General features: G+C 56.5%; 1 protein-coding gene across 7 annotated transcripts in view; it reads right to left on the reverse strand.

Moving 5' to 3' along the window:
• PHRF1 (PHD and ring finger domains 1) overlaps positions 1-12,392 on the reverse strand; it is a 30,925-nt gene extending 18,533 nt beyond the window's left edge. For 2 of the 7 annotated variants that reach the window (XM_058690129.1, XM_058690122.1), the window contains exons 1-5: positions 12,260-12,391; positions 11,778-11,895; positions 7,434-7,549; positions 6,904-7,023; positions 2,521-2,744 (exon numbers count right to left, since the gene is read on the reverse strand). In XM_058690129.1, the coding sequence (XP_058546112.1) occupies positions 2,521-2,744; positions 6,904-7,023; positions 7,434-7,527 (438 nt within the window). In that variant the 5' untranslated portion in view covers positions 7,528-7,549; positions 11,778-11,895; positions 12,260-12,391. Of the gene's footprint in view, positions 1-2,520; positions 2,745-6,903; positions 7,024-7,433; positions 7,550-9,320; positions 10,854-11,752; positions 11,896-12,259 lie in introns of those variants that run through there. The other 5 variants (XM_058690126.1, XM_058690124.1, XM_058690128.1 and 2 more) reach the window with 5 other exon arrangements.
• Positions 12,393-16,902: the final 4,510 nt, after the last annotated feature.

Here is a 16,902-nt window from a genome sequence, read left to right on the forward strand (position 1 = left end):
ATGGCACGCACGTGCTAAATGCTAGGCACAAAGTGGGATGGGGGCCTTCCTGGGCTGGCCTCCAGCCAGGCCAGCCAGGATACTGGCCATTTCTGCGTCCCCTACCCCCTGGGCCGCAGTTCTCCGCGTGCACGAGGTTGCTCAACATCTGTTTCTTAGTAAATGCTGGTATTTCTTCACATAGTGTGGCCGGCTGCCCATCAAAGGTGACAAATGTTTCTTCTTTACTAATACGGTTTGGACACGTAGAAGTTTGTTTTAAAATACCTCTATCGTACAGAGCATACCCAACAACATGCACTCGAAACCTGACAAACTGACATCTGTGTGGTCAGCACCCAAGCCCTCCAGCCCTTCCCATTCACCCCTGCTCCGTCCCCTGGGGCTCCAGATGCCTGCCCTCAGGACCGGGACTCCAGCTGCACACGCCCACTCTTCACCAGCAGGTGCGTCCGAACGGTTGCCGGTGGTCGTCGGTTCCCGTGCCGTGTCCCACGCGGTGGGTAAAGACAAGCCGCCCACCCACCCGAGCAGGGTCTGCGCAGACGGACTCCCATCCTCTCGCCAGCTCACAGGGCAACGGTGCACGAGCCACATGGCTGGACACGTTACACCACCTCCACTCTGGGAGGTCCAGGGGCTCCCATCCTCCCGGGTCTCTGATCTACACTGCGCTAAGCCTCCTTCCCTGTCCCGACAGTTCCCGCATTTTCCCACGAAGGCTTCAGAGCACCACTTGCTAACTTTCAATCCTGGGGTGGGGGGCGCTGTGTGTGGGGTGTGAGCGGGCGCCCTTCCTCTCCATCTCTCCCACATGCCTGGAGAGCCCCGCTCCCCGCAGTGTGAGACGCTACCTGCTGTCTGCCGTGTGTGGTTGTCCCTACAAGTCCCCGCCACGCTCCCGGGGCCTGGTCTCCATTCCCGGACCAACCCAGTATACTCACCGGAGTTGTACAGATCCTAACAGCTGGCACGCGACTGCCTTTTTCAAAAGGACTGCCAATTCTTGGCATTTGCTTTCTCTCCTCTACGAATCTCACGGCCCCGCTAGGCCCTGATGCTCTGGTTAGGGTGGCAATGAACCTGTACATGACTGCCATCTCTCTGAGGTGGGATTTCCCTTCCAGAAAGTGCTTTCTTCGGTCAGTCTCAAAGGCTTTAGAAAACCTCTCTAAAGGTCTCACGTGTCTTTTCAGGACTTATTTCTACGTATACTGTAACTTTTAATCTGTATTAATCTTGTGTCTGGCAATCGTGCTGAACTCCACGTTACAGCAGCTCCTTGGTAAGATATCTGTATCGATAACTCACTATTTGCAAATAATAATGTCTCCTTTGTGATACCTACACCTTTGTTTTCTCCTTGCACTATTCCAGTACAACGCCGACTAGGAGGTAACCACCACCTGGTGGTGTTCCTCCATTTCCAAGGCTCTGCCTGCCACAAAAACCTAAACCTTGATCTGACGTGTGCTATGGATCCAGCCCCACAGAGCAGGAACTAGTGGCATCAGGACAGGGAAGCCCTCAATCGACAGACGTCACAGGGAGCCAGCAGCCGCGTGGCCACGCGGACGGGTCACACCAAGTCCCACTGGAGATGCTCTGAGCTCTCTGGGAAAACGGGGAGCAGGGCTGGGGTTAGAGGCTATGGTGCTTCCGTTAATCTCGCCGAGTGAGGTGGTGGCATGGAGATCTGCCACGCTCACACTGCGTCCACGTTGGTGAACTTACGGGGGGGGGGGGGAGGGGGAGACAAAACATGGCAAGCAGACTTAACAGTTCTTGAAGATGGGGGTGGGGGGCACACACCGCTCCTCCTGTACCATGCTACCTCTTTGAAATGTCTCACGATAGGAAGTTTAATACAAGGGGGCTCCCGCTTCTAAAACTCATCATGAAATACACCATGTCTTTCTGATAAATTCCCTTCAGCTGTTTCAAGGATGGCTCCCTTCACTGCCGGTTATGACTTACTGCCAAACTGAATCGCCTGCTTTCTCTGCCTCTTTGAGACGACCCCACCTTGTGAGACTACAGCATACTAGGCTGACTCTGCTGGCCACACACTGCGCCCAGGTCATTCAGGATTTCTGCGGACACGTCCCCCAGGGATACCAACCCATAAATAATCCTCCTCATCCGATGCCCCACAGTGAGCTTTATCAGCAACCCCAACAGCACACCAACAAAGCAAAGACCGGTCTAGGACCCAACCCTGTGGCCCCAATTTCTACTGGAGAGGAGAGAGAAGCGCCAGCAAAAGGCTAGCAACTGACAGGGTCACTTGCAAGTGGAGAGAGGGGGGTGCCCGGGTGGCTCGGTCGGTTGAGCCTGACTCTCGATGTCAGCTCAGATCACGATCTCATAGCTCGTGGGCTGTGCGAACAGCACAGAGCCTGCCTGGGGCTCTCTCACTCTCCCCCCCTCTCTGCTCCTCTCCCATAAATAAACTTAATAAAAACAAAAAGTCAACGGAGAGAGGCCATCCTGAAGGAAGAACCTCAGAGCCTCGCTCACCTTGGACCATTCCACAATACAGTCCAGGCAGAAATAATGGGCACAGTTCTCCGGTGTCCCCAGGGCCTGGTCCCGGAAAGCGTTGAGACAAATTGGGCAGCTCTCGGAATCGTCATCAGAATTAAATGCGCCATTGGCTTCCAACGTCCCCTGAGTATCCGCCACTGCCACTAACGTTTCCAAGCCTCCTTCTTCTCTTCCTTCTTCTTCAGAATCTTCAGAACCTTGAGAAAGAAGGAGCACAACTTTGTGAGCTGGGACACTGGAAGCAAGCAGCCCACAACTGCACTCAGGAAAGTGTGTTTCCAAACCCCACACTCAAGGGACAGATCCCTTTCCTGCAGCCCTGCCCAGTGTAACCATCCCTGAGCACCTCACCCTGAAGCTGTGTCCAAGCTAAGGGGATGTGACACTGGCTGAGTGGCCATACCAGCTCCTCTAGCCCCCACCTGGAGGCAGAATCAGAACCCTCACGATCAGGGCAGGTCCCAGGGGCCACCCCCATCTGACAACTGGTTTCCCTGCGGTGGCCCTGTTCGGCACAGCAGCCTCCAGACGGCACCACGTGACCCCAAAACCCTTCTCAAAACATGATGTTAACAAGCCATCTGTCTCCGAGTGACACCTCTCTTATAGGTCTCTCGTTTTTCCTTCTTTGGGGATGTAGAGAACATAGATTCCTAACTAGGCAATTTGGCCGCAACAGTTCTGATCAGTTTCTGAGAAGTTCTAAGGCTGGGACTTGACCAGGAGAAAAGGAGACACTTTGAGTTCAGCACAGCAGTTGACACGTGCATTTAGTTTTCTCTCCCTCCCAAACTCCACTAAAATAGAGACCCGAATTCACTTGCACCAGAGGTGTGGCAGGCAGGGTCCTCACGAGCCCCAGCACTCCTCCCCATCCAATCCACTGAAGTGTGGACACAGCAAGTGACTCAATTCCCTCTGCATGGCGGAGGGAACAATCCCTGGGGGCTCAAACTAATCAGGTGACTCCTCTAACAGCCGTGCTCCCCAGATGGTTGCAGAGAAAAAAGTCGGGGGATGTGCTCCCGTAGCTGACATGACGTGCCATGCGGACGAAGGGAGGCCTCTAGGCGGTGAGGACAGTCTCCGGCCGGCAGCCGGCCAGCAGTCAGGACCTCAGCCCTACCCCCGCAAGGATCCGGATCCTGCCAACAAGCAGTGACCCTGGCGGAGGACCCTGAGCCTCAGATGGGAATCGTGGCCCTGTGACCCCTTGATGTCAGCTGGTGTGACCTGAGCAAAGGACCAGCAACCCACACCTGGACAGCTGGCCCCGCAAACACGGAGACAGTGAGCGCCCTGTCCTGAGCTGCCAGGTTGGTGACGATTCGTTACACGTCAAGGAAAAAAAAGAAAAGAAACTAATGAAATTGGCATGTACAAAATTTTGGAAAAGGCCAGGCAGAAAGCTGCGTGAACATGGGACTTTGCTCCGCTTTCCTGCTTTGCTGGAAAGGGCCAAGGAAGCAGAAGCAGGTCGAAGCCAGGTGACCAGGCTTTTCCTACTGAATTCCGAAAGGCAAAGAACTGTCCACCTGAGGGCCACCTGGGCCTTGTGCAGCACCTCGGCTCACAGAGCAATGCCTCCGAAGTCTCTGAGGGACACTGACCAGCACTGATGAGGGTGGACACTTGTGCAGATGCGTGAGGCCCCGACTCATCTACCTCTGCCCACCCCTCCTAAGGGGCTGCTGGAGGTGCTCCTGACCAGGCGGGGGGGGGGGGGGCAAACCGAGGACAGTGCAGATGAGGGTGCCAGCCTGGCTTGGCAGTGGGCAGTGGGCCTGAAAACCCGAGTGCTGAGGAACACAGGGTCCCAGAGAAGGGCATGGTCCCCGCTGGAGGAGACTGGAGTGGCCCGGGGCCGTGCCCGGAGCCGGCCACCGTGACTCACACTCCCTCGTCCACGACAGCTCCCTGCGGCGCTCGTGAGCGTGCAGCCTGGGGAGCGGGGGCGAGGCCACACGCAGATCAGAGCCCTAAGTCCTCAGGTTTTATGGTAAGACTTAAGCAGATAATACTTAAATTGGAAACTCAGCAGACAGCAGTCAAGCGGTTTTCAGGAACAAACACTAGAGCAAGAAAAGCAACAAGTAAAAAAGCACCCCTGGGAAGGGCCGGGCCTAAAGGGGTGCAGGAAGTGCCCTTGTAGGAAACTCCCTTCTCAAGGTCTGACCACACTTCCCACACGGCACCTCTTTCGCTTCAAAGACCGAAGGGCACACGATTACGCTTCCAGGCCCGCCAGCCACGCCCAGGGCCCCACGGCCTCCCTTCCGGGGGCTCCTCGCCGCCTGCAGGCTCTGGTCCCGCATCTCCTTCTCTCCTGTCCTTCAGATCACAGCTTAGACGGGGTCTCTCTGGAAGTCTCTTGCTTCTTCAGGGCCGTACAGCGCCCTTCCCACGACACCCCTGCACACCCACTCTTGACACGTATTACCCTTATTAGAACTGCTGCTTTGTGCCACTGTGTCTGCTGCTAAGTGGTGAGCTCAGGAGCAGCAGGGACCCCAGCCGAGCTGGCTCCTGCGTTCCCTCGGGCCCTGCCCAGATTCTCTGGCATCCAACAGGCCCTCAGACCTTTGCTCGAGGAAGGATGTCTTCTGGCTTCAGCCCTGCCAGCGCCGACTGTCTGTGCCTGAGACCGACGCCCCAACTCAATCTTGGGGGATATGCAGAAGAGCAGTAGTCGTGACCTGCAAACTCGGGCAGGATCTCACATCCCTGTGTCCAGGATTCAACACCTAACTCTGGGGGCGCCTGGGTGGCCTAGTCGATTGAGTGTATCACTCTTGATTTCAGCTCAGGTCATGATCTCTCTCCCAGTTTGTGTGTTTGAGTCCTGCGTCTGGGCTCTGCCCTCTCTCTGCCCCTCCCCCACTAGCGCTCTGCTCTCTCCGGAAATAAATAAAACTTATTAAAAAATCTAACTCTGGGGCGCCTGGGTGGCGCAGTCGGTTAAGCGTCCGACTTCAGCCAGGTCACGATCTCGCGGTCCGTGAGTTCGAGCCCCGCGTCAGGCTCTGGGCTGATGGCTCGGAGCCTGGAGCCTGTTTCCGATTCTGTGTCTCCCTCTCTCTCTGACCCTCCCCCGTTCATGCTCTGTCTCTCTCTGTCCCAAAAATAAATAAAAAAACGTTGAAAAAAAAAAAAATCTAACTCTGGGGGGCGCCTGGGTGGCTCAGTCGGTTAAGCATCCGACTTCAGCTCAGGTCATGATCTCATGGTTTGTGAGTTCGAGCCCCGCGTCAGGCTCTGGGCTGACAGCTCAGAGCCTGGAGCCTGCTTCAGATTCTGTGTCTCCCTGTCTCTCTGACCCTCCCCCCATTCATGCTCTGTCTCTCTCTGTCTCAAAAATAAACATTTAAAAAAAAAACCAAACCTAACTCTGGAAGAATAGGTCACCAACACACACAAAGTTGCAAACTCACACTGGCTCATGCCACTTCAGTCCTGATCCCTCATGAGCACTGTCACAAACATGAAAGGTTCCCTTTCTGGAACATTCTAACACTGATAACCACGGGAGCCAGAGTCAAATACACAGATCATGGTATTTGCTTTAAGACCATGCCTCTCCTGACTTAATGACTATGCCAGAAGGAAAGCAGCCATGAGCCAAACTTCCAAAGTCCAGCACCCTGTCAGCAGAGGGCCACACGTGCCCTCCCTCAGAGGAAGGTGATCACAGCTGGTCTTGGACAGGGTAGTCCGGCCTGGGGCCCTTGCAGGCCATGCACAGCCAGGGCAGCTAGAAGGGACAGTGAAGGAGGCGCTGTCAGCCTAACCAGAGTCGCCTGAAGCAACGTTCCCTGCGCAGCAGCTGAAGGGCACAAATGCCAACCAGGAAACCCGCGCCGTGAATTCCTCAATGAAGTCATCTCCTGCGTTTGCCAGCTCTCTCGGGCTCTGGTCAGACGAGAACAAACCACAGACGACGCCACTGACCTGTTGAGAGTCCTGGCCAGGTGGCCCCGGGCCACAGCGAACCTCAGCTAAGCTAACCCTGCCCTGTACCTGCGGGTGTGGGAGCTGGGGCCACCAAGTGCACCCCGTGTGCTCATCCTGGAAAGACCCCACTTTGTGATGCTCCGCCCTCTTAGACATTTGAGTCTCCTGCCGTCACCGGGGAAGAGGCCTGTGAGGCTGTGTCGTCAAACTGAACTCTTGACACAGAGGATGACAACCAAAGCGAGGGCTCGCCTTAGGGGACTGCCAGGCCCGACCAGTGGCCGAGGAGCCTCTTCGTAATTTCTACGGCCCTCAGCGGGCTCCAGTAACAACGCTGGGTGAACTGCTGTCCCTGTCCCCGCAAGAGGAAATACCAGGAAGCCATTCGGACGCTAACGCTCTCACCGGATTGGTCCTCCAGACCGCCCTCCTCGTCCTCTCCATCGTCCTCTCCATCGGTGCTGTAGCTGCGCTCACTGCCCGTGTCCTCCTCAGAGCTGCCACTGCTGCCGTCACCGCTGTCTTCTAAGGCGAAAGAGATGAAGACACAAGCCCAGGGGAAGTGTCACACAATCAAGGCAGCAAAAGGCCAGGGCTGGCTCAGAGCTGCACAGAGGCGCTCCAGGCACCAACCAAAGCGTAGCTGCCCAGGTGAGGCTGGGGAAGGTGGGCTGGAAGGGGACAGATGCAGGGAAAGCACATTCTTCCCCACTAGCATCTGTCCCGGACACAAATAAAATGTATCACTAACCAACTTAAAAGCACAGAGTAACTTTTTAACAAAGACTGAGAGTTGAAATTAACACGAGTAAACAACCCTCCAAAGGGAACTCCAGCTTTTCCCAGAGCCAACAACCTGGAGACGTGCAAGCCACCAAGGCCAGCTCCAACACCCGTTGGCCCACCTCCGTGGGAGAAGTGGGGGACCTGCTCACCAGCGCTGCTGGCCAGGACAGCAGGGTTGAGTCGCGAGCGTCCATCTGGCCCTGGGCTTCGGTCCACAAGCTCGTCCAGGCTGTCGTCATCCATCGCTAGACATTGGCGTTTGGCTCTGAAATTAACCAGAGTCAGGTAATTCCTAACTGTCCCAGGATGCAACACTCCCCCCATCTGCAAGCCCAACAGTCACTCCAGTGACACGTGTTCATCTGTAAGACACGAGGCCACGCCGTGAGATATAGAACAAACACAACAACTCTAGGGGCGCGTGGTGGGGCTCAGTGGGCTGGGCGTCCCACCCTTGATTTCAATTTCTGCTCAGGTCATGATCCCAGTGTGGTGGGACGACCAGCATGAAGGTTCTGCTTAAGGTTCTCTCTCAAATTAAAAACAAAAACCAAGAAACAAAGCAATTCTAACCACAAAGGTGTGCATACGTATAAAAAAAGGTAACGATTCCCATCTACAGAGTGATGTTCAAAGTCAAATCTCAATTTATAACGGACCTAATTTAGCTCAGTCTGGCAACATTTTTCTTCAGTCAGGCACCCACGACACCTTAACACTCCTGAAGAATCCTGACACCGGGCACGAATGAAATGGCTTATCACAAGCTGAGGCAAAGCTGGGTTTTTGATGCAGGGGGGTGGGAGGTGCCAGAAGGGCCTAGGTGACTAACAAAACCCCCTCCCTGTATCCCCTGCCATGTCACTCTCAGCCACAGCTGGCCAGCCCAACCTCGGCTCACCAGACCACCGCTGGGAGGCTGCGGGTCAGCCGGGGCTGCTCTGACCTCACCCCGAGAGCATCCACAGGGCACTGGTGAGACGCAACCGCCCAAGAGCAGCATGGAGTGCGGAGGTCGGGCTCCACCACTCAGCCACCATGGCCACTTGCTCTCGGGCTCTTGATCTCCAAGTGGGGACACCTGCCCTGCCTACTCTGCAAGACCGCTGCAAAGATGACACAGAAGACGTAGACAAACGACCTTGCAAACGCAGAAGACACAATCCGCCTCCTTCACCAGGCCTCCAACTTTGGAGCCCAAATAAGGGCTCCTTTCTCAACAACACACTCACCTCGTTTCCCAGATGACTCTTGGAGGACACACTTAACTAAGACGTAATGAAGAAAACCCTCTCCGTGCACAGTGTACTTTGGGCCAAGTCCACTCTCCACGGTCAGAGGAAAGGGGTCGCACAAAAGACCAGAAGGCAGAGGGGCAAAGCAGGAAGCTGGGTTAGGCCAGCATGCCCGAGCGCCAGGCAAGGTTCTCGTTTGCGGATCCCACGTGCAGGCTTCTCTCCCACGGGCCATGGGCCACCCGCCAAGAGCTTCACACGCACCATGGCACCCAGGAGAGGGGCTATCACCACCACCTGTGTACAGATGTTCCCAGAGAACAATCTCCTGGTGGGGCTAAGGTCAGGTTCAGATTCCAGAGTGCCTACCTAGCTTCCCTAACAAAGCCCCAGATCCTAGGGGCGCCTGGGTGGCTCAATCGGTTAAGCATTCGACTTTGGCTCAGGTCGTGATCTCGTGGTTTGTGAGTTCAAGACCTGTGTCAGGCTCTGTGCTGACAGCCTGCAGCCTGCTTAGGATTCTGTGTCTCCCTCTCCCTCTGCTCCTCCTCTGTTCATGCTCTCTCTCTCTCTCTCAAAAATAAATAAACTCAAAAAAAATTTTTCAAACAAAGCCCCAGATTCTAGGATGACGTTTCCTAAAACAGTGAGGGCATGTTAACGTGATGAAACTGTCAACTGCCTTATATTGCTTCCACCTGAAAATAATGCACTAAGAGATGGTTTTGTGGAGTTATTAACCCTCTAAAGCTACCACCTCTCTCGTACTTAGTGCTCTAAGGTTAAGAAAATGAGCCATACTCAGTCGGTTGAGTGTCCGACTTCGGCTCAGGTCATGATCTCAGGGTTTGTGAGTCCGAGCCCCGCGTCCGGCTGTGTGCTGACAGCTCGAAGCCTGGAGCCTGCTTCGGATTCTGTGTCTCCCTCTCTCTCTGCCCCTCCTCTGCTTGTGCTCTGTCGCTGTCTCGGTCTCTCAAAAACAAATAAACGTTAAGAAAAAAATTAAAAGAAAAAAAAAACGGAAAGAAAATGGCCACGGTCCCACTCAACAAAGGGTCTGGTCTGCACCCTCGGTGCTTGGTGACTCAGCAACACAGCAGGGACCCAGCCTGTCCTACAAGTCCTGGCCGTGACTCCTGCTAGAGGCACACAGACTATGGGGCACGACATGCCACAGACCTTCCAGGAGAATGACACTTCTGTGGGCACAATGGCTTCAGGGCTCAGGGAAGAGGGCCTAGAACGCTCTGGCCACTGTCGTGAGCGTTCCCACACGTGGATTCCACAGAGTCATCCTGGGACAGCTGCTCCAGTACCTACCCCGCCCCTGCTGTGTGCAGCACACTTTCTTGCCCCACAAGGGGGGTAAATACAGCTCACCCTCAAACCACACGGGTTTGAAGTACACCAGGCCATTTACACGTGACACTGTTTTGGATAAGTACCATACTACAAATGTGCTCTCCTTCCTCAGGATTTCCTTGGCAGCATTTTTTTCTCTAACTTACTTTATAAGAACATGACCTGTGACATACACAAAACACGTGTCACCCAGTGGTTTCTGTCATCGGTAAGGCTTCCAGTCAACAGCAGACTATTGACAATAAAGTTTTCAGAGTCAAAAGTTGTATGTGGCAGTTGGACTGCATGGGGATGGGTACCCCAATCCCTGTGTTGTTCAAGGGTCGCCTGTACCATCGCACATAGACCTTCCAGTGAACCCTTAGGCACCAGAAAATGTAACCCCTGAGGCCACCGAAGACACAACACAGCACAGCTGAGGGCAGTTTTCCGGGTGCAAATCCTTACCCTGATGACGTGTCACACAAGCACCAGCTCAAAAGGAAAAACAACCCCTAGCTTCTCTGGTGCACTGCGACCCAGGTCCACCTAGAACGGGCAGTGGCGAGGCCTGCCTCTGAGGGCTGCCTGAAGAGGTCAACAAGGCCATAATGGGGTTTGGTACCCAGGGACTTGCAGAAATGCCAGCCCAGGAATGGGGTCGAATCCCTGAGTCCCTGCCCCTGTGGGGTTCAGTCCCATGGCCTTGTACTCCTCCACCACTGCTGGGCAGGGAAAGCTCTACCAGGGCAGGAGAGGGTCGATTAGGAGGCTGAACATCGTCCCTTCCTGTTCCGTCACGCGACAGTTAGGACACTGGGGGAAAAAAACCCAGGTGGCCTCTGAAATTACGTTCCAGAGCAAACACCTGTGCAAATACCAAGGCAGAGACCACAACTAGAGATCCCTACAGCCTTTTCCCTGTCAGAACTGCAATCAGAACTCTTCGTTAATGGGGACCCCAGCTTAGGACCTAATGGCCCACCAGCAGCCCCAGCCCAGACATACCTGCCCAGATGCACCGTCCCTACCTCTGCCCCTGTGTTCCAGATAACAGGCTGGGAAGCTGTCTGGCAGGAAGGCCCACGGCCCCCTCCCGGCTGCTGGCCGCCCTCGGCAGTGCTGGTGGTGCTCTGGGGTTCTCCTGCTCAAACTCTAGACTCAGGGCATCCAGGGGGAATAATTAAGCCAGAAAAAATATTTCTCTCTCTTTTCAAATGCAGGAACCCAAAGCACCTACAATTCCAACCGTCACTAAGGCAGCAAGAGCTTCGGTGGTAACTGGCACCTATGCCAAGACCGGAAGCAAGAGTGCCCGTCGCCAGGCCCTGGGCAAGGCTGCCAGGTCCAACAGTGCACACCAGGCCAGGGCTGTCATTCTCCATTCACCGTCTGCCACAGAGGACAGGAGACCTTGGAACTGCAAACTGCAACGGAAGTGAAAAAGCTAGAGCCCACTGAGGTCTTTGCAGGGCTGAGATGGCCACGGAGGGTCCGTGCCGGGGGGCTGCAGAGAGGACTAAAGCCAAGCTTGCCCCGTCAGAGCCTTGCCACTTGGCCGGGTGCAGAGAATGCACTGGAAGACGGCAGCTACTGTTATTCGGACTCCACGTTCTCCCATAAACACGAAGCCTGCCGGTGGTCCTGGGACAAGGAGGGTGTGCTAAGTGCCAAGTCAAACCTCACCTCAGCCTCACGTTCTACCCGTATGACCACTGGCTAGAAGGCGGCGCGCCAGGCAGACGCCAGAACGGTATGCAGTCTCCTGAACTGACAACGGGGTAACACGAGCGCCGCTAAAGAGAGCACCGCCCCAGAGTCCCGGGCTGCGTTAACTCGGCGCTCTGGCTGCGCGCTCAGCAGCTGTGCGCCCCGTTGGCAAGTTACTTAACCTCTCCGGGGCTCAGCTCGGCTCACTTGTAGAAGAGGAAGGACGACCCCTACTCCCGGGGTTTGTTGTGAAGACTACGAGAGTTAACAGGAAATCATCCCGCGAACCACTCGGGCTGCCGACGAAAGCAGTGACGACCGGGAGCTGGAAACGAGTTGGCAAAGGGTCACACCTCGCTCAGAGGGGAGAGCGATAACGCGGAGTTGGCGGGGGGGAGGGGGAGGGGCGCCGGACGGGGCGGGGTGCGCTCCCCGCGACTGGAGACCTGAGGCGGGCCACCCGGAAACCCGCCCGCAGGCCGAGGAGCCGCCCAGGCTCGGCGCGAGGCCTCCCTGCCCCGCGCCCGCCCGCCCGCCCGCGCCGAGCTCCCCGCCGCCCGCCCGGGGCCAGCGCGGCGCAGGCCTCGCACCGCGGGGCAGGCCTCAGACAAAGCGCGCGGCGTTCGAGGACGGCCCACGCGGCCGGGTCGCGGCAGGGACCCCGGGACCGCCGCGGGCCCCGCACGTACCCGAGAACCTCGTGCCCCTCCGGCTGCGCCCGGGCGCTCACCGCCGCCGCCCGAGCGACACCCTCGACTAGGCCGCCGCCGCCGCCACCGCCGCCGCGCGCTCCCCGACCCGGAAGTGCACGGTGCCGGCTTCCGGGGCTCTCCCGCCCCGCCCCGCCCGTTGGCGGGAACCACTGGGACAAGGGAGGGGAAGAAGAGCCTGAGGTGGCGGATGGCGCCGCTCGCCGCAGCCGAGGGCCCCGAGACTTTGGAAACACTGTTCAATGCTGGACCACCGCCAAGGAACACCAGTGTCTGGAGGAACTTATGGTGTCTGGGCCTCCGACGGTAGGCTGTTCCTGGCCGCCCTCCCCCGCCGGGAGCTGGTACGGCCCAAGCCCCCGCCCGCGGCCCAGGGCGAATGGAAGCGGCGGTCCGGCACACCTGAGACCCCGCCCCTGAGATATAGCCCCGCCCCACGCCTGTGGCCACGCCCCCACGCGGCGGCCCGGCCCTCCCCGCTGCAGGCCACGCCCCCAGCCCCGGGCGCCTGCTGTCCCGACCGAACACTGACGGAGTCCTACGTGCGCGGGCTCCTCCGGGTGCTGGCCACAGCCGGAGGAGACCGCAGCCCCGCGTCGCGTCCGGCCCGGACACAGGAAACCACGAGCACTGTAAATCACTACACCGTGTGGTGTGGGAGAAGCTGACTCGTGCTAGGAGGAAAGATAAAGCAGGGTAGGATCCGGGGCTCAGGAGCCTGGGAGGACTAGCCAGTGTTAAGTGGTGAGGTTGGACCTCAAAGGGGCCGAGCTGGGCCGCTGTGGGGAGAGCACCGAGAAGCCGCCGGACCTCGGGAAGGAGGCTGGGATGGCTGGGCCCAGTGCGGGGAGTGGCCAGAGGCGCTAGGGGCCCAGGAGGAGCATTTAGGGCAGGATGACGTGTGCTGGCTTACGGGCTCCGCGGGGCGGCGACGGCAGACCCAAGGGAACCGGTCAGGAGGCCACTTCGGTGACCACAGTTCAGGGACCACCATGGCTCGGGCTCGGGCTCGTGTGGGGGCAGCGCAGGTGCGGGAAGCAAGAAGTTCCTGGTAGGTTCTGAAGAAAGGCGGTGTGTTGGGGGATGTGCGAAGTAAACCCAGGAGCAGGGAGCTTCTGGAAGCCAGGGAAGGAAAAGGAAGGCCCATCAAGCAGGGGCCTGGGTGAGTGAAGTGGGGGCCCTGTGACCCTGAGGACAGCAGCGTTGGAGGGGGGGAGGGCCGCAGGGAGTCTAAAGAGAATGGGACCCGTCACCAGGGCAGCAGCGGCAACTCTTGCAAGTGGTTCCACTGCAAAAGGAAGGAAGAGCAGGGGTGGCCAAGAGGGAGCCAGTCAAGGGAGGGTTGTTTTTATGTTTACAACTGGAGAAGCAAGGGCTAGTTTACAAACCCTGTAAATGACTTTGCAGAAAGGAAGAATGGATGGTGGGGGACTCTGGAGTGATTCCTCTCTGTTGGCCATCGGGTCGGGGTCTGGAGGGGTGGCTGCTACAGCATAGTGCCTCTGGGGTGTCCCCCAGGCCAGGTGCCTGAACCTGGGCACTTGGGCTCCCAGTGTGTCAGTCATGTAACCTTCGGAGAGCTTCTCAACCTCTCTGTGCCTCAGTGTCCTTGGCTGTAAAACAGGGAGGTTGAGAGCTGGATGGATGAGTACTGGGATAGCACTTCAGGCGGGGTCCAGCATCGCAACTACCCTGCATCAGGCACCTTCCCCGCCCCCTCCTTCTCAGCTTGGAGCTTGGCATGTGCTGGCCCTTCTACATACACATGCCTGCCTGCCTGCTAAAAACCATTGGATATAAAGACGCTACCCAGTAGAGGTTACCAAATGGTAGGGGCACCCTGCTGACCCTCCTAGAAAGAGTTGAAGCAGCAGCTTATAGCCAACTTGGAGCCCTTTTGGAGAGGCGACAGTCCTTCCTACCTTTATGTGCAGATGTTCCCCAGGGGCTGCTGAACATTTGTTATAATAAACATATGCACCCACAATGGGAAAAAGGCTTACTCAGCAGGCATCCCTGGGCAGAGCACAGCCTACCCAGTCATGTCAACCTGTGCTCACATGTGACACGTGCTCTCAGGAAGGTGCCCAGAGCCATTGGTCTGGGCCCAAACTGAATATAGGTGGTACCTCTTGAGAGCATAGGCACATACATACCTATATCTCCCACCTACTGATGCCCCCCCACAGTAGGTACACCTACTGTACCCCCCATCAGTACTATCACTACGCTGCACAATGACTAGCCACCCACCTGCCACCTCTCACATGCTAGTTGCAAGCAAGGACACACGTGTGCACCCTGCCCACATGCCCCTCTAGATTTGCACTCTGAAGCCCTTGCTTGCACCCTGCCTTCCCAATCCAAAGCACAAGCAGGAACATACATGAAATGTACACTTCTGCCTTGTGCCAGAAGGGTGGAGCTGGGCTGGGAGCCACCTTGGCTGTGTCCAGCCCAGGCCAGCCCTCTCCCCTGCCATCAGGCCTACACACAAACACAGCACCAGAGGAGACTTGGGAAGGTGGGTGTGTTAGTGTCCTGGTCCTACCCTAAGCAGTGATCACAGACTGGGTAGCTTAACCAGCAGTTTATTCTCTCACAGTCCTGGAAATCACGAGTCCAAATTCTGAGGCAGCTGCACTCCCTTGGAAATCTGTAGGGGGAATCCTTTCTGCCTTTTCCGGGTTTTGGTGCTCTGGGCTTGGCTTGTAGCCAAAGCCCAAACAGGACGGGCACGGCCACCGATGGCCCTGCGCACCGCTCTGTGTCCCTTCTGGACTCAGACTCCGAGCCTTCCAAGGCGACGGGTCCCACCATAGGGACCCGGAGCCCCCACCCACCAGCCAGAGTGCTCTGCAGTGGCCTTGGGCAGTACAGGCCCGCACGTGTGTCCCGAGGGCGTGGCCGGGCTACATCACCCCAAGTCTGCCTCTGTCTTTACATGGCTTTCCTTCCTGTGTATCTGTATCTCTCCTCTCGTCTATCTCATAAGTCCATTTGCCATTGGATTTAGGGCCTACCCAGGTAAACCAGGATGTTTTTTTTAAGGAATTTATTAAACAATCATCATCGTCATTTTTTTTAATTAAAAAAAATTTTTTTAAGACAGAGTGTGAGCAAGGGGGGTGGGGGGCAGAGAGAGTGAGACACAGAATCGGAAGCAGGCTCCAGGCTCTGAGCTGTCAGCACAGAGCCTGACACAGGGCTCGAACTCACAAACCACGAGATCATGACCTGAGCCGAAGTCGGACGTTTAACAGACTGAGCCACCCAGGCGCCCCAGAATGGTTTTTATCGCAAGAGCTTTAGCTCAATTACAGCTGCACAGACCCTTTTTCTCAGTAAGGTAACATTCACAGTGTCTAGGCATTAGGATACAGACATCTTCTTGTGGGGACACTATTCAAGCCACTACACAGGGTGATAAGAGTTGCATTTGGAAGCAGTAGGACTGGAGGGCACAGCTAGGGGGTCGTACCAATAAAGGCAAGACAGGAACTCAGAGTCACCCTGACTTCTGGCTTTTCCCTGTCCCTGAGTCCCAGACTTCTTTCCTTCAAACCTCTGCCCTGTCCTGAAGGTGTGGGCCTCCTCAATGATCCTGCAGATTCCTAGGGGTTCCTTCAAGACTACATGATCCAGACTTTGCTATCCTTCCACTTCTGACCCCTGATAGAGCTGAGCCAGCTCCTTGCTCCTCTGTATTCTTTCCCCACCCACACCCACAGCATCCTGCACTTGAATTTCTATCCCCAGGCTTCAGGCTCCTGATGTCCCAGGCAGGGCAGATGCCTTCCTGGCGCCTCAGCACTTAGCCAATCAGGCAAATTTTTTTTAAGTCTTATTTATTTATTTCTTTATGTTGAGAGAGAGAACGAGTGGAGTAGGGGCAGAGAGAGAGGGAGAGAGAATCCCAAGCAGGCTCTGCGCTGTCAGCACAGGGCCTGATGTGGGGCTCGATCCCACAAATCACAAGATCATGACCTGAGCCAGATGCTCAACCAACTGAGCCACCCAGGCACCCCTGGCAGTGGTTTTGAAGGAAGAAATGAAGTGATCTGATGATGGGAAGTGTGCAGTTCGGACGTCCAGGTTTTGTGACAGGTGATGGGCTCCAGCCCAGGCACATGTGGGATGTGGAAAAAGGAACTAAGAACAGGTGGTGAGTTAGAGGGCAGGAGGGCCACAGGAGAGCCACCAGGGGACCACGATGGCTGAGGCTGAGGGGGCACAGCCCCTGGGTGAAGGACCAGAATGGCACCGAAGAGAAAAGAGTTCCTCTGAAGCTGCCTGGAGCCAGGTGAGTAGAGTCCTCCAGGGAGGGAGGGCCTGGGTGTGAGGCAGGTGCGGGAGACATAGACTGATTGGAGTGAGGTGAGGGAAAGTGGCCCCCTCTGGCTTACTTTGGAGGACTGCAGTGTCAGGAACAAAAAGGGAGCAAGCATCTCTCTACCCCATCAGGGATCCAGATGGCCCGTGATTCCGCCGCAGGGATCCCCTGGCCATGGAGGCATGGAGCTGAGTATGAAGGGAAGGGGACCAGGGCCACCTTGGGGCACCACCCAGGAGTCAGTAACTTCAGATCTTAAACAGTCCATTCTCATGATTTATACTTTCTC

This window comes from Neofelis nebulosa, chromosome 10 (assembly GCF_028018385.1).
Source record: "Neofelis nebulosa isolate mNeoNeb1 chromosome 10, mNeoNeb1.pri, whole genome shotgun sequence".
In the NCBI taxonomy this organism is placed as follows: domain Eukaryota; kingdom Metazoa; phylum Chordata; class Mammalia; order Carnivora; family Felidae; genus Neofelis; species Neofelis nebulosa.